Source organism: Oncorhynchus kisutch, linkage group LG30, assembly GCF_002021735.2.
Source record: "Oncorhynchus kisutch isolate 150728-3 linkage group LG30, Okis_V2, whole genome shotgun sequence".
Taxonomy (NCBI): Eukaryota; Metazoa; Chordata; class Actinopteri; order Salmoniformes; family Salmonidae; genus Oncorhynchus; species Oncorhynchus kisutch.
This window is the reverse complement of record NC_034203.2, coordinates 12,274,329-12,301,741: the sequence shown is the minus strand read 5'-3', so window position 1 is coordinate 12,301,741 and position 27,413 is coordinate 12,274,329. Positions and strand designations below refer to the sequence as shown.

Sequence of the window (27,413 nt, the reverse complement as noted above, 5' to 3'; positions counted from 1 at the left end):
TTTAAATGTATGTTTTAGTAATATACTATAAATGGTACTTAACATAATTATTTAACAGGATTCTACTTTATAGGGTAAAAACTAATGAATGAGCCCAAATACGTGCTAGGATTTATTGATTAAGATTATATGATTGAAATAAGTGAAAATACACTGAACAAAAATATAAAGGCAACATGCAACAATTTCAAAGGTTTTACTGAGTTACAGTACTGGGAATACAGATAAGCATCTGTTGGTCACAAATACCTTCACAAAAACTGTCAGTATCTGGTGTGACCACCATTTGCCTCAGGCAGCGCGACATATCTCCTTCGCATAGAGTTGATCAGGCTGTTGATTGTGACCTGTGGAATGTTGTCCCCACTCCTCTTCAATGGCTGTGCAAAGTTGCTGGATATTGGTGGGAACTGGAACATGCTGTCGTACACGTCAATCCAGAGTATTCTAAACATTCACAATGGGTTACATGTCTGGCGAGTATGCAGGCTATGGAAGAACTGGGACATGAGGAATTGTGTACAGATCCTTGTGACATCCTTGTGCATTATCATTCTGAAACATGAGGTGATGGCAGCGGATGAATGGCACAACACTGGACTTCAGGATCTCGTCATGGTATCTCTGTGCATGTTTGCTGCCTGTAGCTTATGCCTGCCCATACCATAACCCCACTGCCACTATGTGGCATTCTATTCACAACGTTGGCATAAGCAAACCGCTCGCCCAGACAACGCCATACACATGGTCCCCGGCTTTGTGTTTGGCCGGGTATGGTTCTCAATCAGGGACAACTGTCTATTGTTGTCTCTGATTGGGAACCATACTTAGGTACCCTTTTTCCCACCTGTGTTTGTGGGAAGTTGACTTTGTTTCGAGCATTTTGCTTTTGAGCTTCACGGTTGGTGTTTGTAGTGTTTATGGGGGAAAAAATGACATAAGTAACATTAGTAAACCCCCCCCATTTATGGTAAGAATTTACCTGATCTGAGTTTGTGACTCCAGTACAGTTGAGTTCTGTTGGGCAGCCTTTAAAAAACAAAGTAGAATGATTCAGCAAAGGCTTTCAAACATTTTAGGCCTATCTAACATAGACTTCGAAGGGAAAATTCACATTATTTTCTGAAATATTTGAAAACAGATTACAGAATGTCATCTGGCAATATGGTCATTTTACTTACCTTTGGCGCGCATACTGACACAGTGTGTGTTGTCGTGTTCAACTCCATACCCGGAATAGGCCGCAGATATGAATTTAATATGGAGACGATAACGTAGCCTACAATCAAGAAAAATTTGTCTTAAGTGTCTCACCTGTGTGAGCGCCTCGGTGGTGTCCCAAAGAAGTGCCTTTGCAGAAGTGGCACAATTCTCGGTTATCTGGGCGTTGCGTGTCACAACTGGACTGGACATGTTTACGTGCCAGATAGAACAAGTGAGCGCGAACAAGAGCAGCCAATCGGCAAAATCTGACAGGTGCAAGAAGAGGATAGAACAGTCTTAAAACTAACACTTTCTATACAAATACATTTGTCAATAATATGCGCCCTATATTTTTTTCCAGAAACTTTTGCAATATTCCCATGCAGGATTTTTTAGAAATCCGTTATCCTAACCTATTCTAAGTCAAATAAACAAGCTATTTTATAACAATTTCGCTAGAAGAAAAAGAAAGACTGTAGGTTATGCATAAAGCTTGGTGTTTGGCAGCATGGTATTAACAATGTTTATCCTTGGTTTATCCAAATTATTTTGTGTGTCTTTCTTCACCTCTGTGTTTTTATACCTTCCTAGGCAGGCATTTCCCGGGCACTATAACAATGCTTGCCAATATACATAAAGTATTTCAGGTAACATAATCTCACTATCTGTAATTTTCCTAGATGCCAGAGATATAAAAAAAAAAAGGTTCTGTTTTGACAGAGTGGAACTTGAATTAACATTGGCTGGAGTTGAGTTGATTGTATCTGATGTTTTGGTTATGGCCACTATTACGAACTACAGTAGGTAGTTTCTCACATCCATGATTCAGTATGGGCTTTCACTATGGCCAAAAACTGAATTACATACAGTAAGTGTTTGTAGCCTTGTGGTGCAAGGTGTGGAAGGAGGGGAGAAACGACCTGTTTAGCACAGAAATAACTTGCTGCTGTATTTTCAGGCCTATATTCAGCGAGGCTATGTCATAGCATTAATGCCTAATTAAAACAACTAGTAGGCTACCGCTACCCTAAGTTTGACCTTATTTTGAGGTTTGTATTTGCATGTTTTATGTCTTTTATTTATTAAGAGGTACATGTAGGCAAATGCAGCCTTCTTTGGTCCCTCAAGCAACCTTCTGTACCATGAATTCATTTAAACTGGTTCATATAGCTACCAAGACTGACCACGACCAGTGAACCAATAACAACACTTAAACGTTTATTTATCATTTTCATCTCTGTACACAAAACGCTGTATGATTTCTGAATGCTGCAGAATACATTTGAATGAGTTTTAGTATAATCTGATGGAGAAAAAAATGCAAAAGACCTGCTAGAAAATGACATTCTCCAAATGCTGAAGATTGACTAATCATAGTGAACACCGATGACCATCATCTACAACCAGGCAACGAGGCATCAAAGTCTCCTTCCAGCACAGAATTTGTATTTATTCAGCCGAGACTGACCAGCTATCGCTTTACAAGTGTCAAGATCAGTCAGCTCAGACATCATTAGTTCTTAATCATTGGGATCATTACTTTGTCAATAATATTTTACTGTGGACTAGCATTAGGGTCACAAAGCAGGGAATGAATGACATATTGACGTTTGGGGCGTCCTAAAAATATTGGACTAAACCAATGTTAATATTTGGAACACGGATGTTAAGTAAGATTAGTTATTTAAACCCTGCCACAAAGAACACTAAAAAGACTCTTAGCTTTCACTTCACCTATAGTGCAGACAGAAAATAAGGTCAATGCAATCTGTCTTTAAATTTGGCAAAATCAAGGGTCAACCAGTAAATCTTCAGAACATCAGCATGTTAAAGCAGGTGGAATTAAGCAACAACAGCTGTACTACATCCACGTGTGTCTAAATGATTCATACAAAAGCTGTGCAGTTGCCGCACAGTTTATATCCTGGGAAGCCTAGGAGCTCATTCCTTAGCAACGGCACAAACAACTACAGTATGTTGTCAATAGATATAGCTATGCAGTGTGTTGAGTATTCTACAAAGCACACGACTAGCTGAGCAGGGCAACAAACAGAACTCTAGTCATCTTCTGTGATCAAGCTGTCATTACGAGACATGGTGTATATCTGGGGACTGGACTTTTGCCTGACCATTTAAAACTCAGGGCCCTATGTGACTCCCGGGAGGGTGGGGTCCTCTAGTAGTGGACGGTAGCCCTGACGAGCTAAAGCATGTCCAGGCTTGGTCCAGCCTAGTACTAACATACCTGAATCACCTAATCAACTAAGCATCAAAAGATATTGATGAGTTGAATCAGCTGTGAAAGTGCTGGGCTGGAACAAAAGCCTGCATGCCTTATTGGTGTCCAGGATCAGGGTTGTTGACCACTGCTCTGTGGTGGTTGTGGTTGTCATGTGAGGTGGTTGATGATGGGGACAGGCGGCCGGGGTTTTATTTGGAGAGGGTTTTCTCTGCCATGTGTCTCTGCTGGCTCTGAGCATGCCTGTGACAAAAAGAGAACAACAAATAACAGTTACGTTAAAGAATGCATGGGAAAAGTCCTCCTTAGATAAAACATTTTTAGAAAGGATGCAATGGTGACCTGTTTTCAGAAGAATGCCTTTTTAAACTGAGACATTTCAGAATGTATTTTTAAACTGAGATGTTCCATGGCATTTTAAAAAATGTAAAAAATTAAACTAGGCAAGTCAGTTACAGTTTTTTTCGATTGCTAAACGACAGTGGACACAACTGGAGTCACATGTGCAAAACTCTAACTACAGTCTGCACAGCAGCAGTTCATGTGGACCAAACTCTAGTTCGTTTTTCATTGCTTGAACACAGTTTTCAAAACTCTACACACTTATCCCATGACTTTAACCACAACCTGCACAACACTGTGGATTTACAGCACTTTGTTCAAATGCTAACACACTGCTGTCAAAACTGTGAACCACACATACAAAACGGAATAGATTTCAGCCTTGTGCCTTTCAAACACTGCTGATTGCAATTTCAGCTGAAAGGCTAAGCAGGTGTCTTGTTTTAGACTTGTTAGTGAACACACACACATATTACAGTATATATAGATAGAGCTCAGAAAGACTCATTTTGGAAATGGAACAAGGAAGATGGGTTCGTGGAGGGAGAAGGGTGGCAGGGAGAGGGCGGATGCGTGGAGGAAGACAAAGAAGACAAAGAGCTGTTATTTCAGATGAAATAAGGGCTACACTTATAGACCATGTCGTGAACCATGGTCTCTCATTGAGAGAGGCAGGGGTGAGGGTGCAACCCAATCTGCAAAGATCCACAGTGGCATCTGTAATGCGAATTTTCCATCATGCAAACAGGTGAGAGTTACATCCTTACAGTAAATGAAAACATTACAGGAATCTATTTTGTATTGCAATTATAGAATATTTACACAGATATATATTACAGTAAGTTTGACTGTAAAATATATTTTTACAACAGGACCCAAAGGCTGCCCCCAATAGGGGGAAGAGGAAAAATATTTTCAGATGCGCAGGAAAATGCTATTGTTGACATGGTTGTTGTCAACAATGCAATAAAACTGTGGGAGATTCAAGATAGAGTGCTGGCTGATAATGATATATTTGAAAATGTTAATTCTGTCAGCACAACAACTATTGCTCGAGTCCTAAAGAAACACCAAGTTGCAATGAAACAGTTATACACTGTACCGTTCGAGAGAAACAGTGAACGGGTAAAAGAGCAAAGATACCAATATGTCCAGGTAAGACGTCTGAGGTTACGTACACAGCTATACAAAATATTTACAGTAAAAAAAAACACTAGCATTTCTACAGTAAAACTGTGCACTTACTGTTTTTCAGAGAGTAATGGAAGTGGAAGCACTGGAAAGACCACATTCATTTGTATTTATCGATGAAGCTGGATTTAACCTTGCCAAAACACGGCGCAGAGGAAGGAATGTTATAGGTCAAAGGGCCACTGTGGAGGTTCCTGGCCAAAGGGGGGGAAATATCACCATGTGTGCTGCAATGGCCAATGATGGTTTGCTTCTCAACACACCACTCATTGGCCCATACAACACAGAAAGGCTTATAGCTTTCCTAGAACAGCTCTATGCTCAGCTAGTGCCAGCAGAACAGGGGGAGCCAGTAAGAAACCCCCAAGTTTTTGTCATAGTTTGTGATAACGTTGCTTTTCACCACTCTGCAGCTGTCACAGATTGGTTTGCAGCACATCACAGATTTATGGTTTTGTACCTGTCTGCATATTCACCCTTCCTCAACCCAATAGAGGAGTTTTTCTCTGCCTGGAGGTGGAAAGTGTTTGGTCACCACCCACATGACCAAATGTCTCTTTTGGAAGCCATGCGTGCCGGATGTGAGGACACGAGTCCAGAGGACTGCCAGGGATGGATAAGGCACTCCAGAAGGTTCTTCCCCAGGTGCATGGCAAGAGAAAACATTAGATGTGATGTTGAAGAAAACCTGTGGCCTGATGCTAGAGAGAGGCAGGATTAGCCCCTCAATTATTTGTTCGAATTACAGTATGTACTTTTAGTTTCTACCTTTTTTTTCTCATTACTGTAATTCCGTAAATTACTACAGACTATTGAAGCAAACTGCTCATTTTCATTTACCTTAAAGAATTGTTATGTTCAAAAAATTGTAATAAATCATGTGAAAGAATGTCACTCTTTTCTTTGAAGAAAATATTACTTTGTATGAAGTCACTGAAATTGTTCAAACTGTAAAGATGAAAAGTTAGTATTTTCTGTATTGGTGTTTGATGTGTTTTTACTCTCAGTGTGTTCTGAGTGACAGTGTGTGTTATCTCAGTGAGGGTTGTGCATAGTGTTTTTACTCTCAGTGTGTTCTGAGTGACAGTGTGTGTTATCTCAGTGAGGGTTGTGCATAGTGTTTTTACTCTCAGTGTGTTCTGAGTGACAGTGTGTGTTATCTCAGTGAGGGTTGTGCATAGTGTTTGGCTGCACTGAGTGTGTTTTGAGCCATGTGTTAAGAGTTGTGTTGCTTGGAATGAGTTTTGCAGGTGATGTGAACTGTTTAGCTCAGGTGACTGTTGGTAGTGCAGACTGTAGTTAGAGTTTTGCACATGTGACTCCAGTTGTGCCCACTGTCGTTTAGCAATCGAAAAAAACTGTAAGAACAAATTCTTATTTTCAATGACAACCTCGGAACAGTGGGTTTAACTGCCTGTCCAGGGGCAGAACATGACAGATTTGTACCTTGTCAGCTTAGGGATTTGAACTTGCAACCTTTCGGTTACTAGTCCAACCCTCTAACTACTAGGCTACCCTGCCGCCCCATTTGACCTCCAAAACAAACAGAGGCCTATTGTTATTTGCGTTAGTGGTGATGGTGCTCAGGTGTGTGTGTATATATATATATATATATGCCTTGTGCCTTGCGAAAGTATTCGGCCCCCTTGAACTTTGCGACCTTTTGCCACATTTCAGGCTTCAAACATAAAGATATAAAACAACAATCATGAAGTGGAACGATATTTATTGGATATTTCAAACTTTTTTAACAAATCAAAAACTGAAAAATTGGGCGGGCTTCTTTATGTTTGAAGCCTGAAATGTGTCAAAAGGTCGCAAAGTTCAAGGGGGCCGAATACTTTCGCAAGGCACTGTATTAATACATGTATTTGTGTGTGTGTGCTTCTGTGGTCATAGTACTGGGTATGAAAGGGGCTCTCCACCTGGTCATGTCCTCTACGTCCACCAGCATGGCGTCCTGCTCCACATGAAGCTCATCTCTCATCAGCAACAGCTGCACCAGCTCCTCATTCAGGCCTGCAACGTCATCCCATTTTTGTTGTTGTTTTATCTCAACATCCTCACAGCACCAGAACAGCAGGGTTATGACGGTGGTGATGAAGGCAGATTGTGTCTGTACGTAAGTGTGTTTAGTGTAGCGTTGGTGTGTGTGTGTGTGTGTGTGTGTGTGTGTGTGTGTGTGTGTGTGTGTGTGTGTGTGTGTGTGCTTGTGTGTACTCACTCTGTATTTGTGAGTGCAGATCGTTGGTGATGACCTGGAGCTGGCCCAGGCTCATGTCCCTCATGTCGCCCCTCCTCAGACTCCTCTTCATCAGACCCTCACTGATGTGGGGCAGGTGGGGCAGCTGCACACAGAGAGACCCAGGGATAACGTTCGAACAATGTTAAATAGCAACCGGGGTCGCAGTCATTAGACAGCAGAGTCATGTTGATCTAATGTTGAAGAGAGAAATAAGGACACTATAGATTGCGTATTTGGGGTTAGGGTTATTAGACACAACCCACTGGGCACACACTGGTTGAATCAACTTTGTTTCAACGTAATTTGTCAACGTATTGTGACGTGGAATCAATGTGGGAAATACATTGGATTTGAAAAAAAGTAATCAACCAGCACTGTTTTCTTCTCATTTCAACCAGCATTGTTAGGGCAAAACTTCGACTTGATTTAACCTGACTAAGAGGTTGTTACATCAATGTCATTTCCACATAATCATCAGAACTATGTATGTGCTGAAATTGCGTTGAAAATTCTATGTGTAAATGTAAAAAATATTTACCCTATATACTGTATATTGGGGTGGTTGAAATTATGTTGAATTTCATATTTAATTAGACATGTTTTATTTGACCTTGATAGTAAAACAGTATGTTTGAATCAATGTCATTGTTTCAACTTTGTCCTATCAACCTAAATAAAGAGGTGCAATAAAATGAGACGCCTCAGTTCAATGTTTCTCGCCTGAACAGTGACTCCTACTGGTACATGAGAGGTAATGCACTCCAAAGAGAACAAGTCCACCATCCAGACAACTAGCTCTATGTACGCTGCTTAGCTTTGGAAACAAACTGTGTTGGGGTCAGCTGGGCTATCACTGCAACACATTCAGACATTGATCAGATTCCATACTAATTTGCGTAGACTACCTAATAACATTTAGTAGTTGAAAAGTAATTCCTATAGCTTTTCTTACACAAGCTGTATGTGAAAATACATTCGGAGTGAGATTGGGTTTATGTAGGCTACATTGGCATCTGATTTGCCCAAATGACACCATTTAATGTGTGCTGTCATTCGTCAATGGTTGATTGGATCTTTGGGAGTTTAGACGTAGTTACCATTATCCCTATATCATTTGGATGCCAAATGATTCATAATAAACCTTACCTTTGGATATTGTGTTGTATATCTGTTATTCATGATATAGCCTACAGTATATATACTATCCAAGCAGAAGATAACTTTCCTTTCAAATGTTGATATTTGGTTGCATTCACAATTTAATATCCAATTTGTCCACAAATGAATGATTGATATGTTGGATTCACATCTGCATCTCAACCCAAAAAAATCCAAGTTAACAAATAGCACTACACCAAAACTTTAAATTCACTTCAAATAAAGTTTGGTTTGATTGAGTCCTATTCTCCGACTTCCATTTTTGGTTGAGTTGGAGAACCAACAGATTAATAACTTGCAGATTAAAGACAATATCCAAAGGTAAAGTTTATTATTAATATCATGAATTTGGAATCCTATTTATAGGGCTAATGGTAACTACTTCTAACTGTCCAAAGTTCCAATCAACCATGGAAGAACGATAGTATACATCTCTACACATTGGAGTGATGGTGTCCTTTGATGGGCAAACCAGATGTCAATGTAGCCAACATAAACCCAACCTCACTCTGAATTTACTTTCGCATACAGCTTGTGCAAGAAAAGTAGAAGCGTTATTTAGGTAGTCTACACATATGAGTATGGAAGCTGATCAATATTTTAATGTGTTGACATGATAGCTCAGCTGAAAAGAACAGGGTACATACTGTACAGGTAGCCATCTGGATGTTAGACTTGTTCTCACTGAAGTGAATTACCCCTCTTATACCAGTAGGAGTCACTGTTCAGGCAGGAATCATTGGACTGTGGCTTCACATTTTAGTTCAATATAACTCTTTATTTAGGTTGATGGCGTTGATTCAAACATACCATTTTACAATCAACATTGAAATAAGGTCAAATAAAATAAATAAAAACTGTGATATAATTTCAACCACCCAGTATACAACACATGACCAAAAGTATGTGGACACTCGTCGAACATCTCATTCCAAAATCATGGGTATTCATTTGGAATTGGTCCCCCTTTGCAGCTATAACAGCCTCCTCTCTTCTGGGAAGGCTTTCCACTAGATGCTGGAACATTGCTGCAGGGGCTTGCTTCCATTCAGCCACAAGAGCATTAGTGAGGTTGGGCACTGATGTTGGGCAATTAAATCTGGCTCGCAGTCGGTGTTCCAATTCATCCCAAAGGTGTTCGATGCGGTTGAGGTCAGGGCTCAGTGCACCCCAGTCAAGTTCTTCCACACCAATCTCAACAAACCATTTCTTGCTTTGTGCACGGGGGCATTGTCGTGAGGAAACAGGAAAGGGCCTTCCCCAAACTGTTGCCACAAAGTTGGAAGCACAGAATCGTCTAGAATGTCATTGTATGCTGTAGTGTTAATATTTCCCTTCACTGCAACTAAGGGGCCGAGCCCAAACCATGAAAAACGTCCCCAGACCATTATTCCTCCTCCACCAAACTTTACAGTTGGCACTATGCTTTTAGGCAGGTAGTATTCTCCTGGAATCCGCCAAACTCAGATTAGCGCGTTTCCACTGCTCCAGAGTCCAATGGCGGCGAGCTTTATACCACTCCAGCCGACGCTTGGCATTGCGTATGATGATCTTAGGCTTGCGTGCGGCTGCTCGGCCATGGGAAACCCATTTCATGAAACTCCCAACGAACAGTTATTGTGCCGACGTGGCTTCCAGAGGCCATTTGGAACTCAGTAGTGAGTGTCGCAACCGAGGACAGGACAGATTATTTCAGCACTCGGTGCTCCCGTTCTGTGAGCTTGTGTGGCCAACCACTTCGCGGCTGAGCCGTTGTTGCTCCTAGACGTTTCCACTTCATAATAACAGCACTTACAGTTGACCGGGGCAGCTCTAGCAGGGCAGGAATTTGACCAAACTGACTTGTTTGGACTGTGACATCTTATCCAATTCTGTGATCGGGAGTCCCATAGGGCGGCGCACAACTGGCCCAGCGTCATTTGAGTTTGGCCGGGGTAGGTCGTCATTGTAAATAAGAAGAACCCTCCCTATGGTTTTGAGGTGCGTCCGGGAGTCCGCACCTTGGGGGGGGGGGTTCTGTCACGCCTTGGTCTTTGTATTTTGTGTTTTCGTTATATATTTGGTCAGGCCAGGGTGTGACAGGGGTTTATGTTATTGTATTTCGTATTGGGGTTTGTAGTATTTGGGATCGCGGCTGATTAGGGGTGTTGTATAGGCTTGGCTGCCTGAGGCGGTTCTCAATCAGAGTCAGATGATTCTTGTTGTCTCTGATTGGGAACCGTATTTAGGTAGCCTGAGTTTCACTTTGTATTTCGTGGGTGATTGTTCCTGTCTCTGTGTAGTTTCACCAGATAGGCTGTATTTAGGTTTCACGTTCCGCTTGTTGTTTTTGTATTTATTAGTTATTTCATGTATCGTCACTTTTTCCTTCATTAAAGATCATGAGTAACCACCACGCTGCATTTCGGTCCGACTCTCTTTCAACAAACGAAGAACGCCGTTACAAATACGTTGACAAATCACATTGAAACAAAGTTGATTCAACCCGTGTGTGCCACGGTGGGAAATGACTCCATCCTTTCATTTATCCTGATCATAGATCAGTTTCTTTAGACCTGGGTGAGTTAAATGTCCATATCCCCACCATTGCTTGTTTAGGTACTGACACACACATCTACAGTGCAGTAGTACTCCAGTCAGGGGGGTAATTGCTTGGCCTGATCACAATGACTATATAGGTGTATTTACAACTCATTCACTACAATATCTGGGGCGGGGAAAATGTCAAAGTTACATGTACAAAAGGTAGTTCCCAATTTCTCAGAAGTACTAAAGCACTTTTGCTTGTTCCAAAAAAGCACGGTTGAATTCCAGTAAATGACTGTGTCTCTAATGGACGCATTGTCCCACCCTGGCTACCTGTCAGGCCTCTTGCACATACACACAGTCACGCACACATTGCGGATGGAGCAGAACCCAAGCCGGATGCCATGTCCTACATATCTTTGCTTTACAATCACAGTATGAGTAACCTGCTTAATTGCCTACACATACAGTAAGTGAAAATGTTCTGAAGTACACGTTTTTTCCCCCATCACTCTGGGCCTCAGATTACACAGGTCACCAAGTCCTCAAATGCCACAGGAACTCGCGACAATCCAACCTTGAAATGGCAGAAGCGGCTGAATGTCACTCTCTGTACCAGGAAATATGACATAGTAGCAGAAGTCTCAGTGTTCTCCTTGTTCAACTGAAAGTTGTATCAGCCCACATGAAAAAAAACTGTAACATACTATGGTATAAATACTGTAGTATTACTATATTTATATACTATAGTATTTCCTTTAGTGTTTTGCACAAGATTTTTGTGGACATGACTGTAGTATACTGTAGTGTTTTTGCAGATATTACTGGAGTATACTGTAATATCTACTCTAGTGTTTCTGCATTATTATCTTATCTTGGCCAGGTCGCAGTTGCAAATGAGAACTTGTTCTCAACTAGCCTACCTGGTTAAATAAAGGTGAAATAAACAAATAAATTACTATAGTTAAACTGTAGTGTTTTTGTGGACATTTTTTTGCTCATTAATACTGTAGTATTCCACAGTATACAAAAAAAATGATATACTACAAATTATCGAAGGATACTACAGTGTGTAGTATAGTGTTCTCCAGTATACTACAAAATGATATAGTCAGTACTACATGATCGAGGGATGCTACAGTATGTAGTATAGTCTTCTACAGTATACTATACATTTCTATAGTAAGTACTACACATGATCAAGAGATACTACAGTGCAGAGTATTGTATTCCACAGTATACTACAGTTTACTACAGAATTCTCTTTTTACACATTTTACTCAAATACTCAAATCAAAATCAAATCAAATCAAATGTTATTTGTCTAATGTGCTGAATACAACAGGTAAGCATTACAGTGAAAGGCTTACTTACAAGTCCTTAACCAACAATGCAGTTTTAAGAAAAGTAAGTGTTAAGTAAAAAATAGATAAGTGTGCGGGGGGGGGGGGGGGGGGTACAGGTTAGTCGAGGTAATTGATGTAATATGTGCTTGTAGGTAGAGATAAAGTGACTATGCATAGATAAGAAACAGAGAGTAGCAGCAGCATAAAAGAAGGGGGGCAAACTTAATAATGGTGTTGGAGTCGTGCCTGGCCATGCAGTCATGAGTGAACATGGAGTACAGGAGGGGACTGAGCACGCACCCCTGAGGGGCCCCCGTGTTGAGGATCAGCGTGACGGATGTGTTGTTACCTACCCTCACCACCTGGGGGCGGCCCGTCAGGAAGTCCAGGATCCAGTTGCAGAGGGAGGTGTTTAGTCCCAGGGTCCTTAGCTTAGTGATGAGCTTTGAGCTACTTCTAGTAAGTTGAACTCAAAGTCAATGAAAAGTCCTTATTACTTATAATGTTTATGTGGTAATGACATGTTTTTTTTGATAAGTTACACCAACTGATAAGTCACACCAACTCTTTGAAAAATATGGTAACAAATTCACTTTTTTTCCCAGCATGCTCTACTGCAGGTTTATTTTTTGGAATTGTTTTTAATATTGGTGTTTTTGCATGTACATTGAGTGATTGATTAATCTTATGCTACACAAAGGGCCTCAGATCACACAGGTCATTAAGTTCTCAAAGGCCTCAGAAACTCCGACAATCCAACCTTGAATTGGCAGAAGCGGCTGAATTTTACTCTCTGTACCAGGAAATATGACATAGTAGCAGAAGTCTCAGTGTTCTCATTGTTCAGCTGAAAGTTGTATCAGCCCACATGAAAAAATACTGTAATATACTATGGTATAAATACTGTAGTATTACTATATTTTTATACTATATTATTCACCGTAGTGTTTAGCGCAAGATTTTTGCGGTCATGACAGTAGTATACTGGTAGTCTCCTCACACTGTTCCTAAATCTGGCAGTCATCATGAATATTCAAGCCAGCATAATGTGACATGCACATAGAGTTGCAAAATTCAAGTATACTTCCCAGGTTTTCCAGAAATCCCAGTTGGATGATTTCTGGAAATCTTTCAACTAGGATTTATTTGAAAATCTGGGAATTTTTGGAAAGTTACTGGAATTTTGTAAACCTACTTGCAGGCCTGATGTTGCCTGTGAACCATGAGTTATAGGCACCTGTATCTTGTAAAGCTAGGCCTCAAAATAAGGCCTCATGAGATCATAAAGCGTTTCCTTAAATTGATGGAATTCACTTGGTGAAGGCCACAGTACTGAAAATGAACAAATCCAAAAACCATGTCTCTGTCACTAACAAATACAGCCATAGGTGGTAACTTTACAATTCACTCGAAAAGGCAAGGCACACTGGGAAATTATTTAGGAGGCGTGGCTTAGTGGGGGTGTTACTACATTCTTTCAAGCCGATACAACTCAAATCTGGACCTCATACAGAGTGACTATTGGTTTAAGTAATGATGACTACAAAATCACTTTAAGTAACTGTACTCATATTAAGTGCAACAGTTTTCCTCAAAAGTTGTGAGTAATGACAGCACATTGGGTTTTACAGTGTACTATAATATTCTATAGAAAATTGTGGGATTATTTTCACGTGGGAGTTTCATATTAACCCACGTCTGTTTTGGTGCATGTATACGTATTTCAGAATGACTATGTAATCTTGAGACTCAAAAGAAAAAATTTCTTCTTCGCCATTAGGGCTTTTCAGCCACTGCTTTTGACATCAAACTGTAAACGGAAATGTAATGCTATTCATTTTGTACAATTCCCTTGCATCGAAGATGTAACTTGCTCTCGCATCTTGCAGCTGTAATACATGTCCCCTGAATAATTCTGTGTAAAATGTGTTACTTCGATCACACCATGGCCTCAAAGTCTCCTCGCTCTCCAGCCAAGTCAACTTAGCAGAAATGACGGGTCTACAACACACACACACACACACACACACACACACACACACACACACACACACACACACACACACACACACACACACACACACACACACACACTGACCAGGTCGGCGACGGGCGAGCGACGGTGGAGCTGGATCTGTCTCTCCACCTCTACCTGCATGCGGGCCATGGGGCGAGCCAACGCCAGCGCCACCCTGGCCTCCTCCTGGAGCCGCCGCTGCACCCGCCAGAAGCCACAGTCCTCTAGGGGGTCCGAGTCCTCCTCGCCCGTGTCTCGGTCCGACAGCGACGAACTCTGCTTACTCTAGACAAACACACATGCACACCAGAGTCATTATACAGAATCATAGATGGTAATGTATGATCACGCACATCACCTATACATACATACTTCGAAGTCATCATCCACACAAACTCATCGGTGTGAGAGTATGCTCACACACACACATTCCACAGTCAATATGCTTATTTTTCTCCCGTAAAGTCAGGTTCAAATGTATCGCTTGTGTGAACGAATGTGGAGAACACACACAAACTCACACACACACACACATTTACATCTATAGCGTGTACCACGGGTGACAGCGGCGTATCCAGGCTGGTCTCTGTCTTACTGTCCTCGGCATCGCTGTCCTTGTCACTGCTGCTGTCATTCACAAAACACACCTGCAGGTTCACACCACTTGGAGGACTGACGGTGAGCGAGAGGGAGAGAGGGAGGGAGGGGGGAGAGAGAGAGTATGATCAAATCACAACCTTAGAAAAGAGGGAGCGACAGACTGAGAGAGGGAGGAAAGGGGAGAGAGAATGGCTAAATTCCACACTGACCCATATAACCCTATATCCTTAGGCATTTCCTGGAGATAGGAAAGGATTGAGCAGGTATATTCATATTCTCAAGGTGGACCACTGATATATGCATTAGGTCGAATGTTCACCATATTGCTTTCACCTTTCCAATCCTTTTAGATCTACACAAAGCCCCTAAGGGTAGTGGCTAGTGGTCAATTTGGAATTGAATTGAGCAAATGTGCAAGGGGGAGGGGGAAAAAATCCTTCGCGGATCTTAGATCCGGGGGCCCCAGACTGGGTCTTCATTTCATTCCAGAGAGTTGCTTTCAAAAAATCATGAAAGGTGAACTATTGCTTTTACATCAGCCCAGTCATCTCAAATCCGCACAGGAGAGTGAAAGAGGGCAGAAGGGATCATGTGGGGTGTTTGGGCATTGTGTTGTTTCAATTGCTCACATCATGCCATCACTGTTATAAGTAACAGATCAGGTCAAGGGTTACGAAACCCGTCTCAATAAGGCTCCCTCCTCAATAGATAAAACAAGCAACCACAAAAGGTTCAATGAAACAACCAAACGCACAACATGACATAATAATTGGAGACATTGACAGCACAGGAGGCTGGTGAGGGGACGACGGCTCATAATAATGGCTGGAACAGATTGAATGGAATGGTATCAAACACGTCACTCTATTCCAGCCATTATTATGAGCCTGCCGTCCCCAATTAAGGTGTCACCAGCCATCTGTGGCCACAGTGATGACAGTCTCTTGGCCACAGTGATGACAACGAGTCACGAGTTAACTACTCTCTGTCACCTTCAGTGAACCAGACTTTTGTGTAATCTTAACAGCTCATACTGAACCTCATTCATTCAAGCTCTAACAAAACATGAAGTGAGGAACCACACCCAACTCCCCAAATGCCTGTTCACATTGGAATTTGGGTTTTTGGGTGTGTGGGCTTAGTGGTTATGTGTGAATGCTCAGTATAATAGTCTGTGACATTTGTGTCATTTGAAGTGACAGTTCATTGTGTGTGTGTGTGTGTGTGTGTGTGTGTGTGTGTGTGTGTGTGTGTGTGTGTGTGTGTGTGTGTGTGTGTGTGTGTGTGTGTGTGTGTGTGTGTGTGTGTGTGTGTGTGTGTGTGTGTGTGTGTGTGTGTGTGTGTGTGTGTGTGCATTAGTGGCTTCACTATGCTATGAGCTGATGAGTATTTCCAAGTCAGTGTGCAAGTACATAATCCGTGCATGTGACGTATATGTGTTGCGTCTGCATGCTTCCCCATTCAGCCATTTTAAGTAAGTGACTCTTGTCTTGCACTGAAGTATGAATGAAGCTCTTGTGTTACTGGCTGAAAGACTGAGAAAACAATGTAGCTAGCTTTCCCTCTATCTTTCTCTCTCTATATACATTTCTCTCCCAGCACTTTCTTCAAATCAAAGCAAATCTAATCGAATCAAATCAAATCAAATTGTATTTGTCACATACACATGGTTAGCAGATGTTAATGCGAGTGTAGCGAAATGCTTGTGCTTCTAGTTCCGACAATGCAGTAATAACCAACAAGTAATCTAACTAACAATTCCAAAACTACTGTCTTATACACACAAGTGTAAGGGGATAAAGAATATGTACATAAAGATATATGAATGAGTGATGGTACAGAGCGGCATAGGTAAGATACAGTAGATGGTATCGAGTACAGTATATACATATGAGATGAGTATGTAAACAAAGTGGCATAGTTAAAGTGGCTAGTGATACATGTATTACATAAAGATGCAGTAGATGATATAGAGTACAGTATATACGTATACATATGAGATGAATAATGTAGGGTATGTAAACATTATATTAGGTAGCATTGTTTAAAGTGGCTAGTGATATATTTCACATAATTTCCCATCAATTCCCATTATTAAAGTGGCTGGAGTTGAGTCAGTGTGTTGGCAGCAGCCACTCAATGTTAGTGGTGGCTGTTTAACAGTCTGATGGCCTTGAGATAGAAGCTGTTTTTCAGTCTCTCGGCCCCAGCTTTGATGCACCTGTACTGACCTCGCCTTCTGGATGATAGCGGGGTGAACAGGCAGTGGCTCGGGTGGTTGTTGTCCTTGATGATCTTCATGGCCTTCCTGTAACATCGGGTGGTGTAGGTGTCCTGGAGGGCAAGTAGTTTGCCCCCGGTGATGCGTTGTGCAGACCTCACTACCCTCTGGAGAGCCTTACAGTTGTGGGCGGAGCAGTTGCCGTACCAGGCGGTGATACAGCCCACCAGGATGCTCTCGATTGTGCATCTGTAGAAGTTTGTGAGTGCTTTTGGTGACAAGCTGAATTTCTTCAGCCTCCTGAGGTTGAAGAAGCGCTGCTGCGCCTTCTTCACGATGCTGTCTGTGTGGGTGGACCAATTCAGTTTGTCTGTAATGTGTATGCCGAGGAACTTAAAACTTGCTACCCTCTCCACTACTGTTCCATCGATGTGGATAGGGGGGTGTTCCCTCTGCTGTTTCCTGAAGTCCACAATCATCTCCTTAGTTTTGTTGACGTTGAGTGTGAGGTTATTTTCCTGACACCACACTCTGAGGGCCCTTACCTCCTCCCTGTAGGCCGTCTCGTCGTTGTTGGTAATCAAGCCTACCACTGTTGTGTCGTCCCCAAACTTGATGATTGAGTTGGAGGCGTGCGTGGCCACGCAGTCGTGGGTGAACAGGGAGTACAGGAGAGGGCTCAGAACGCACCCTTGTGGGGCCCCAGTGTTGAGGATCAGCGGGGTGGAGATGTTGTTGCCTACCCTCACCACCTGGGGGCAGCCCGTCAGGAAGTCCAGTACCCAGTTGCACAGGGCGGGGTCGAGACCCAGGGTCTCGAGCTTGATGACGAGCTTGGAGGGTACTATGGTGTTAAATGCCGAGCTGTAGTCGATGAACAGCATTCTCACATAGGTATTCCTCTTGTCCAGATGGGTTAGGGCAGTGTGCAGTGTGGTTGAGATTGCATCGTCTGTGGACCTATTTGGGCGGTAAGCAAATTGGAGTGGGTCTAGGGTGTCAGGTAGGGTGGAGGTGATATGGTCCTTGACTAGTCTCTCAAAGCACTTCATGATGACGGAAGTGAGTGCTACGGGGCGGTAGTCGTTTAGCTCAGTTACCTTAGCTTTCTTGGGAACAGGAACAATGGTGGCCCTCTTGAAGCATGTGGGAACAGCAGACTGGGATAGGGATTGATTGAATATGTCCGTAAACACACCAGCCAGCTGGTCTGCGCATGCTCTGAGGGCGCGGCTGGGGATGCCGTCTGGGCCTGCAGCCTTGCGAGGGGTAACACGTTTAAATGTTTTACTCACCTCGGCTGCAGTGAAGGAGAGGCCGCATGTTTTGGTTGCAGGCCGTGTCAGTGGCACTGTATTGTCCTCAAAGCGGGCAAAAAAAATATCTTATCTCCCCCTGTGGGATTTCCTCTGCTTCAATACCTAAATGACTCATTTCATGGGGCTCCTAAAAGTGAGAGCATCTACTGCTCCCAGACCCGATCCCAAATTTCCCCCTATCCTCTAGGCTCATGTGGAGATTGAAGTGGTTAAGACAGGTATAGATACACTGAACAAAAATATCAACACAACATGTAAAGTGCTGGTCCCGTGAAATCCCAGAAATGTTCCATATGCACAAAAAGCTTATTTCTCTCAAATTTGGTGCACAATTTTTACATGCCTGTTAGTGAGCATGTCTCCTTTGCCAAGATAATCCATCTGCCTGAAAGGTGTGGCATATCAAGAAGCTGATTAAACAGCATGATCATTACACAGGTGTACCTTGTGCTGGGGGACATTAAAAGGCCACTCTAAAATATGCGGTTTTATCACACAACACCATGCCACAGGTGCCTCAAGTTGCAGGATCGTCTGAGACTAGCCACCCGGACAGCTGATGAAACTGTGGGTTTGCACAAGCAAAGAATTTCTGCACAAACAGTCAGAAACCATCTCAGGGAAGCTGATCTACGTGCTCATCATCCTCACCAGGGTCTTGGCGTTGTAACCAACTTCATTGGGCAAATTCTCACCTTTGATGGTCACTGGCATGCTAGAGAAGGGTGCTCTTCATGGATGAATCTCAGTTTCAACTGTACCGGGCAGATGGCAGACAGTGTGTATGGCGTCATGTGGACGAGTGGTTTGCTGATGTCAACGTTGGGAACGGAGTGCCCCATGGTGGCGGTGGGGTTATGATATGGGCAGACATAAGCTGCGGACAATGAACACAATTGCATTTTATCGATGGCAATTTGAATACACAGAGATACCATGACGAGATCCTGAAGTCCAGTGTTGTGCCATTCATCCGCTGCCATCACCTCATGTTTCAGCATGATAATGCACAAGGATGTCACAAGGATCTGTAATTCCTGGAAGCTGGAAATGTCCCAGTTCTTCCATGGCCTGCATACTCACCAGACATGTCACCCATTGAGCATGTTTAGGATTCTCTGGATTGACGTGAACGACAGCGTGTTTCAGTTCCCGCCAATATCCAGCATATTCATCCTGCCATTGAAGAGGGGTGGGACAATATTCCACAGGGGGGGGGGGGGGGGGGGGGGGGGGGGGGGGGGGCGTATGTGACCAACAGATGCATATCTGTATTCCCAGTCATGTGAAATCCATAGATTAGGGCCTAATGGATTCATTTAAAGTGACTGATTTCCTTAAATGTACTGTAACTCAGTAAAATGTAGGAATTTTTGCTTAGTTTATATTTTTGCTTCGTGTAATTTGGTAGTAATTCCACCCAGCCTGTTGGACAGACGTACTATTCACCAATCCCACATGGTTTATATTTGAGTACTCTCTATTCAAGGATGAGTCGCCCCCTAGAAACGCTGATCTAAGCCGGCCTGCGTTTGGCAGAGGGTAAGCTAATCCTGTGACCTGTGACCTGTGACCTGTGCCTTCAATTAGAAAGTATGTTAAATACTCACTGCGCTGTACAGCACCACATCCTCTAGTGGTGGAAAGGGTGCTGTACTACTGACTCTCAACATTTGTATAATGATGCTGTTATAACCCACCGGGTGGGAAGGCCGTTCTTGCTGCAGCTGTTGTAGATGACTGGCTCCTCGTCGTCATAGAAACTGCCAAGAGCCAGCTTCTGCCTGATGGACTCTCTGTCATTCCTCTGGGCCTGGTGGAGGTAGAGCCATGTAGAACAGATCAATATGCCAATATAATACCACAACAGTACAACAATAAACCTGAAGTAAAAACCCTGATGATAAAGATAGATTTTCCATGTATTGGCTTCTTTAAGAGGCACAGCAAACTAAGAGGATCGGACGACATTTAAATATTTGGAGCAAGTGAAATAGAACGAGAGGAAAAGAAAATATACGACGCACGCTCCTGCTTAAAGCAAAGCAATAGGGGGATGTGGAATTGGAGTATGGTCACACAGGCACACAAGGAGAAGAGATGCGCGGAGAAATGGGAGACGAAGGGATGGATGGAGCGTGGCAATGGAATCTGAGTTCATGCTCGAGGTGGAATCACTGTTGACTCAATGAGCCGCGAAGAGAAGGGAAAGAGCTACGCACGCCAGGAGGAACACACACACACCCACACACACACACACACACACACACACACAAGTGAATGCATCACACATACACTTATCACACAAATACCATATCATACACATACCACATACACATCACATATTGCACAATATACCATACACAACCAATAGGATCCCACTTGAATGTATAAAATTACTCCATCCATCCCAAACGTTCACCCCACATAGATCAAAGACCATTTATAGATGGAGAGATGTGCACTCATATGTATTTGTATAAACACGCCACATAAATAGACACACGTCCCCCCTATTCACTATTGTATCCTAGTCGTCAACAGTGAGTGGCGGAGCGACAAAGAAACACTCATCGAGGTCGCCATCAATAGCCTTCAGTAGACAGGCTGCCTATTGTGAGGTCATCAATAATGGCTGTCAACACCAGAGAATCAGGAATTTGAGTCACTTGATAGGATCTCTGGGATCAACACACACTCACTGGACATGTCAAAGGACGACAAATCCGTACGGTTTTGACGGGCCTGTAAATGTCCAGTCGCCTCGCATTGATTTCATCTCATCTTTCCTCTCCTCTCTTCTATTTCCTGCTTCCCATCTTCCTGTCCTGACTATTCATTCTATTATCCACCCCTCTCTCTATTTCTCAATTTTTTCCCTGTTCACCCACTACATCCAAAGCGCATTTTGTCCTGGGCAGGTTGTTTATGTCATATAGCTTTTAGGCTGACATGCATATCCTATCTTCTCAAAGACCTGCTCCTGCAACCATAGGGAAAGAGAACCAAAGAAAATGCATCATGCTACAGTAAACGTGATTTTCCTTTCCAGTTTTTCCACACAAATGTCATATTTAGAGTCCATTACTGGGCCCACATCCCTCAGGCCTACTAGTCGTGTGTGCTGTATCTCTCTCACTCTCTCTCTCTCTCTCTCTCTCTCTCTCTCTCTCTCTCTCTAACTCACACACATTTAAACACAAACCAATTTAGACTATATCCACACTTTCTCCTGCCCACTCGTAGACTGTGCCAACACATGCACTCCCACATAACCGCAACACACAAACACCAACACACATCACAACAAATACATATTCCTCTCAAATCTATTATACATTGCCCATACCACACATAAGCACTCACAAACACAGAAATACAACAACACACGCACAAACACGCACATGAACACGCACATGCACCAACATAGAAACAAACAGAACACAGATGGGCTATGATGTAACGTCATAAATCACAGATGGACACTCCCATTGTAGAGGAAGCAACCAACATTCCACCCACTCTAGTCTCTTCCCACTGGAGACCGTGCCAGGCACTGTCCTACTGGGTAGTTAGACCATCTATACTCACAGCCAGGTACTGTCCTACTGGGTAGTTAGACCATCTATACTCACAGCCAGGTACTGTCCTACTGGGTAGTTAGACCATCTATACTCACAGCCAGGTACTGTCCTACTGGGTAGTTAGACCATCTATACTCACAGCCAGGTACTGTCCTACTGGGTAGTTAGACCATCTATACTCACAGCCAGGTACTGTCCTACTGGGTAGTTAGACCATCTATACTCACAGCCAGGTACTGTCCTACTGGGTAGTTAGACCATCTATACTCACAGCCAGGTACTGTCCTACTGGGTAGTTAGACCATCTATACTCACAGCCAGGTACTGTCCTACTGGGTAGTTAGACCACCTATCCTCACAGCCAGGTACTGCCCTACTGAGTAGTTAGACCATTTATACTCACAGCCAGGTACTGTCCTACTGGGTAGTTAGACCATCTATACTCACAGCCAGGTACTGTCCTACTGGGTAGTTAGACCATCTATACTCACAGCCAGGTACTGTCCTACTGGGTAGTTAGACCATCTATACTCACAGCCAGGTACTGTCCTACTGGGTAGTTAGACCATCTATACTCACAGCCAGGTACTGTCCTACTGGGTAGTTAGACCATCTATACTCATAGCCAGGTACTGTCCTACTGGGTAGTTAGACCATCTATACTCACAGCCAGGTACTGTCCTACTGGGTAGTTAGACCATCTATACTCACAGCCAGGTACTGTCCTACTGGGTAGTTAGACCATCTATACTCACAGCCAGGTACTGTCCTACTGGGTAGTTAGACCATCTATACTCACAGCCAGGTACTGTCCTACTGGGTAGTTAGACCATCTATACTCACAGCCAGGTACTGTCCTACTGGGTAGTTAGACCATCTATACTCACAGCCAGGTACTGTTCTACTGGGTAGTTAGACCATCTATACTCACAGCCAGGTACTGTCCTACTGGGTAGTTAGACCATCTATACTCACAGCCAGGTACTGTCCTACTGGGTAGTTAGACCATCTATACTCACAGCCAGGTACTGTCCTACTGGGTAGTTAGACCACCTATCCTCACAGCCAGGTACTGCCCTACTGAGTAGTTAGACCATTTATACTCACAGCCAGGTACTGTCCTACTGGGTAGTTAGACCATCTATACTCACAGCCAGGTACTGTCCTACTGGGTAGTTAGACCATCTATACTCACAGCCAGGTACTGTCCTACTGGGTAGTTAGACCATCTATACTCACAGCCAGGTACTGTCCTACTGGGTAGTTAGACCATCTATACTCACAGCCAGGTACTGTCCTACTGGGTAGTTAGACCATCTATACTCACAGCCAGGTACTGTCCTACTGGGTAGTTAGACCATCTATACTCACAGCCAGGTACTGTCCTACTGGGTAGTTAGACCATCTATACTCACAGCCAGGTACTGTCCTACTGGGTAGGTAGACCATCTATACTCACAGCCAGGTACTGTCCTACTGGGTAGTTAGACCATCTATACTCACAGCCAGGTACTGTCCTACTGGGTAGTTAGACCATCTATACTCACAGCCAGGTACTGTCCTACTGGGTAGTTAGACCATCTATACTCACAGCCAGGTACTGTCCTACTGGGTAGTTAGACCACCTATCCTCACAGCCAGGTACTGCCCTACTGAGTAGTTAGACCATTTATACTCACAGCCAGGTACTGTCATACTGGGTAGTTAGACCATCTATACTCACAGCCAGGTACTGTCCTACTGGGTAGATAGACCATCTATACTCACAGCCAGGTACTGTCCTACTGGGTAGTTAGACCATCTATACTCACAGCCAGGTACTGTCCTACTGGGTAGTTAGACCATCTATCCTCACAGCCAGGTACTGCCCTACTGGGTAGTTAGACCATCTATACTCACAGCCAGGTACTGTCCTACTGGGTAGTTAGACCACATAGCACGTAGCACATAGCATGTATTACTGAACTGTAAAAAGCATGGCATAAACCTACTCTTAAACAAACTCTCATGCGATGTGCAATGTGTTCACACCTACCTAGGAGAAACAGCACCTATGCATAAATGCACACCAAAAAAAACCATACAGACTAGAAATGTACACACACACACACACACAGGATGGCACAGCAAAACCTACAGGCTAAAGTATGTAGTCTCAAATACACACACAATCAGGTCAAATATACACACGGACACGGACACGCCCTCACATGATAAATTCACACACGTACACATAACCCACACATTGACCTAACATACCTATATTAACCTAACACATACGGTATTTGAATACATGGTATATATTATACTAGAACCAAACACACACCTGGTAGACACGTTTCTCCTGATGCACCATCCTTCAGAGCATTGTACAGGCAGCAGCGCTACTCTTCCCTACACTGCAGTGAGCCAGACCCAGGAGAACCACTCATGTACCACAGCTAAACGCAGAAGGAGGGAGGAGGGAGGAGAGGAGGAGGGAGGAGAGAAGGAGGGAGGGGGATGGATGAATGGATGGAGGGAGGGAGGGAGGGAGGGAAAGAAGGAAGGAGGAAGAGTCTGCGCAGCTGATGGAAAGACAAGGGCGCTCTCCACTACTCTCCTCCTGGTGACTGTTAGCATGGCTGCAGCTTCCCAGACCTATCTGCTCCTCCATCTCTCTCTTTCCCTGTATCCTCCATTTTTTTTCATATCTCTTTCTTCATATTTCTCTTCATATCTCCATCTCCCTGTCTCTCCATTCCACCGTGGGAACAACATGATTGATGGAGCGCGAAAGGGAGAGACGGGATGATGAAGAAATGTGAAGGAAGAAATCAAGGAAAGATTTTGAGATAGATAGAGGATTAGGATGGGAGTGAATGAGAGGTGGAGAGACTAAATGTAACCTGCATTTACCAGATTGAAATGATGTTCAGGATATTATGCAACGAGCAAGACTATTATATAATGTGGAGTATCATCTGTTCCACTGGAGGCAAAACAGTGAAAGGAGAGCTGACCAGGATGTTGACAAGTCTAACATTCACCAGTGGAGACTCCTCAGAGGAGAAAGGGGAGGACCATCCTCCTCAGTGAAAAAAAAGTAAAACATTGAAAAATGTTTCCTTTTTAGATAAAACTTTACTTAAAAATATTCTGGTCACCAAATAGTTGATTAAACCACACCGTTTTGCAATGAAGGTCTACAGTAGCCTCAACAGCACTCTGTAGGGTAGCACCATGGTGTAGCTGGAGGAGAGCTAGCTTCCATCCTCCTCTTGGTTCATTGACTTCGATACAAAACATAGGAGGCTCTTGGTTCTCACCCCCTTCCATAGACTCACACAGTAATTATCACAACTTCCCGGAGGACATCCTCCAACCTATCAGAGATCTTGCATTATGAACTTACATATTGTCTACCCAATCAAAGGATCAGAGAATGAATCTAGTACTGAAAGCATAAGATAAAGTTAGCTAGCACTGCAGTGCTCCTTCATTTCTTCAAAAATGAAGGAAAGCAAAATAGTGTAAGAGAGAGAGTGAGATTTATCCTTTTTTATTCACTTTCAGTTTCACTTACTTAGCTAGCAAATACAGCTGGCTAGTTTAGTTACTCAAACACCTGGCTGAAACAGAGGGATGCTATGTTAGCTAGCTGGCTATGACTATCCAACACAACACTGGAACTCTTCCAAGTCATGTTAAGCTTTTGGTTTTATTAATTTATTGCCACCTGGGCCCATCAGTGTAACTGCTTACTGACTATACACTGTAACGTTACTGCATGATTGTATCAGGTTTACTTACACAGTTCTATTAGCTATGTTGACTATGACGTTACTGCTAATATGGTGACAAATATGTAAGCTGTGTGTAGCGGTTATGATATGGTTTGGCTTGGAAAGGTTTTTTTCGCCTGGTCACACACAGCTGATGTGTTGAGCATTGAAGTCCACAAACGAAGGGAAAAGGTGAGAGGAGGAGAGTGCATTCTGTTGAACAACATGAAGCAAATGAAATGGAGATAAAAATACCTGAATTTGTCCAAAAGAAACTTGTTTCCTACTGTTGGACTAATAATTGCACCCTACATAAGCTAGATGCAGGCAAGAGTGTGCAAGGCGGTATTGAATGTGTCACTGTTTGTCCATGTGTCACTGTCTGTCATCTCAAATTCTTCTCATGACCCGTGTGCACCTACGTCGTAAACTTTCATTCATAGGCTAAGTTGTAGCAACCCCATGATGGGTATAGGGAAAATTCAAGTCATAGCCTAAAACTATCAACCTTACATTGAGCTGTGTGAACAGAATAAGAATGACAGTCATCCAACATGCTGTAATAGAAATAAGGCCATGCTCATAAAAATATATATATAATCCTCCCTCAACATGAACGTGACTGACCGCCACTGACATTCACCTAATGCCACGTTTGTGTACATGTTTGTAAATGTGTGTTTTTTTGTGTGTACACTTGTTTGTTTTCCTCCTGGAGGATTGTTCCTCTCTTTTGACCATCAGTCCAAGTGTGGTGAGTCATGAGACACAGAGAAGGCCCTCACACATACACACGCAAATAGGCACACTCACACATACACACGCACTCGGCTCTCAGGGTGCTACTGTGTCACCATGCAGCAGTGGCTCACTGTGGCTGATTAAACTAACTAAAACCTTTTGAGTCATCCTCCATCACTTCCCTTAATGTATTATACTGTGGCTATAAAATGAATAGAGAGGAAATCCTTAGTCCACAGGGGTACCATTAAAAACCAGTGACTGTAGCTGGAAATGCCCCAGCTCTCTGTAATGGTCCACTGATTGGTCAAATCATGGATTGGTTTCGAGCTAATTGCTTACTCTACACTGTCATTGGCTGGTATGTTTGGTGTTGGAGTAGAAGGGTAAAAAAAAAATACACCATCCAGTGGACTATCTCTACAAACACATCTACAATTACACACACACACACACACACACACAGAGAGAGAGAGAGAGAGAGAACTTACAGTGATGTCGAAGGACCTGCTTGCTCTCCATTGACGGTCAGCCAGAGGAATGAGAATGTGCTGCAGCTCCTCAGCCCAACTCAGGCTGTTAACCATCCCGCCTCCGACATTTCTTCTTGTTCCTTCTTTTTCTTCGTCACATGCATCTTTGTTGCACTTGCTCACCCACCACTGGTCTATGGCCTTCTTCTCCTAGCGTTTCCCCTCCTCGTCCTGCTCATCCACATCCATGTCAAAGTCCTCCTGCGTTAGATGGCCGGGCCTGTGGAAAGAGCCTGGTTCAACGATGGGGGAGGGGCTGAATTATTGCTTGGGCCCAGAGGCGGGGACAAGAGGTCAGTTCTTATCTCCATCCTTTCCTCTATTTTCCCGGGGAGTAAGAGGATAAAGATGAATAAAGGAGTGTTTTAGGGTGCACGTGCATGG

The 27,413-nt window shown here is 43.2% G+C and overlaps 1 protein-coding gene across 2 annotated transcripts; it reads right to left on the bottom strand.

The window, feature by feature from the left end:
- Positions 1 to 2,401: 2,401 nt before the first annotated feature.
- On the bottom strand, positions 2,402 to 24,605 carry LOC109874508 (schwannomin-interacting protein 1-like). 2 transcript variants are annotated; one of them, XM_020466429.2, is made up of 7 exons: positions 24,318 to 24,605; positions 20,108 to 20,220; positions 14,807 to 14,939; positions 14,349 to 14,552; positions 7,200 to 7,323; positions 6,901 to 6,994; positions 2,402 to 3,685 (listed from the first exon to the last, which is right to left on the bottom strand). In XM_020466429.2, the coding sequence occupies exons 1-7, from the start codon at positions 24,345 to 24,347 to the stop codon at positions 3,634 to 3,636; spliced, it is 750 nt and encodes a 249-aa protein (XP_020322018.1). In that variant the 5' UTR covers positions 24,348 to 24,605; the 3' UTR covers positions 2,402 to 3,633. The 2 variants fall into 2 exon arrangements, with proteins under 2 accessions (XP_020322018.1, XP_020322019.1); XM_020466430.2 differs by having other exon boundaries at positions 14,822 to 14,939.
- Between the last annotated feature and the right edge of the window lie 2,808 nt (positions 24,606 to 27,413).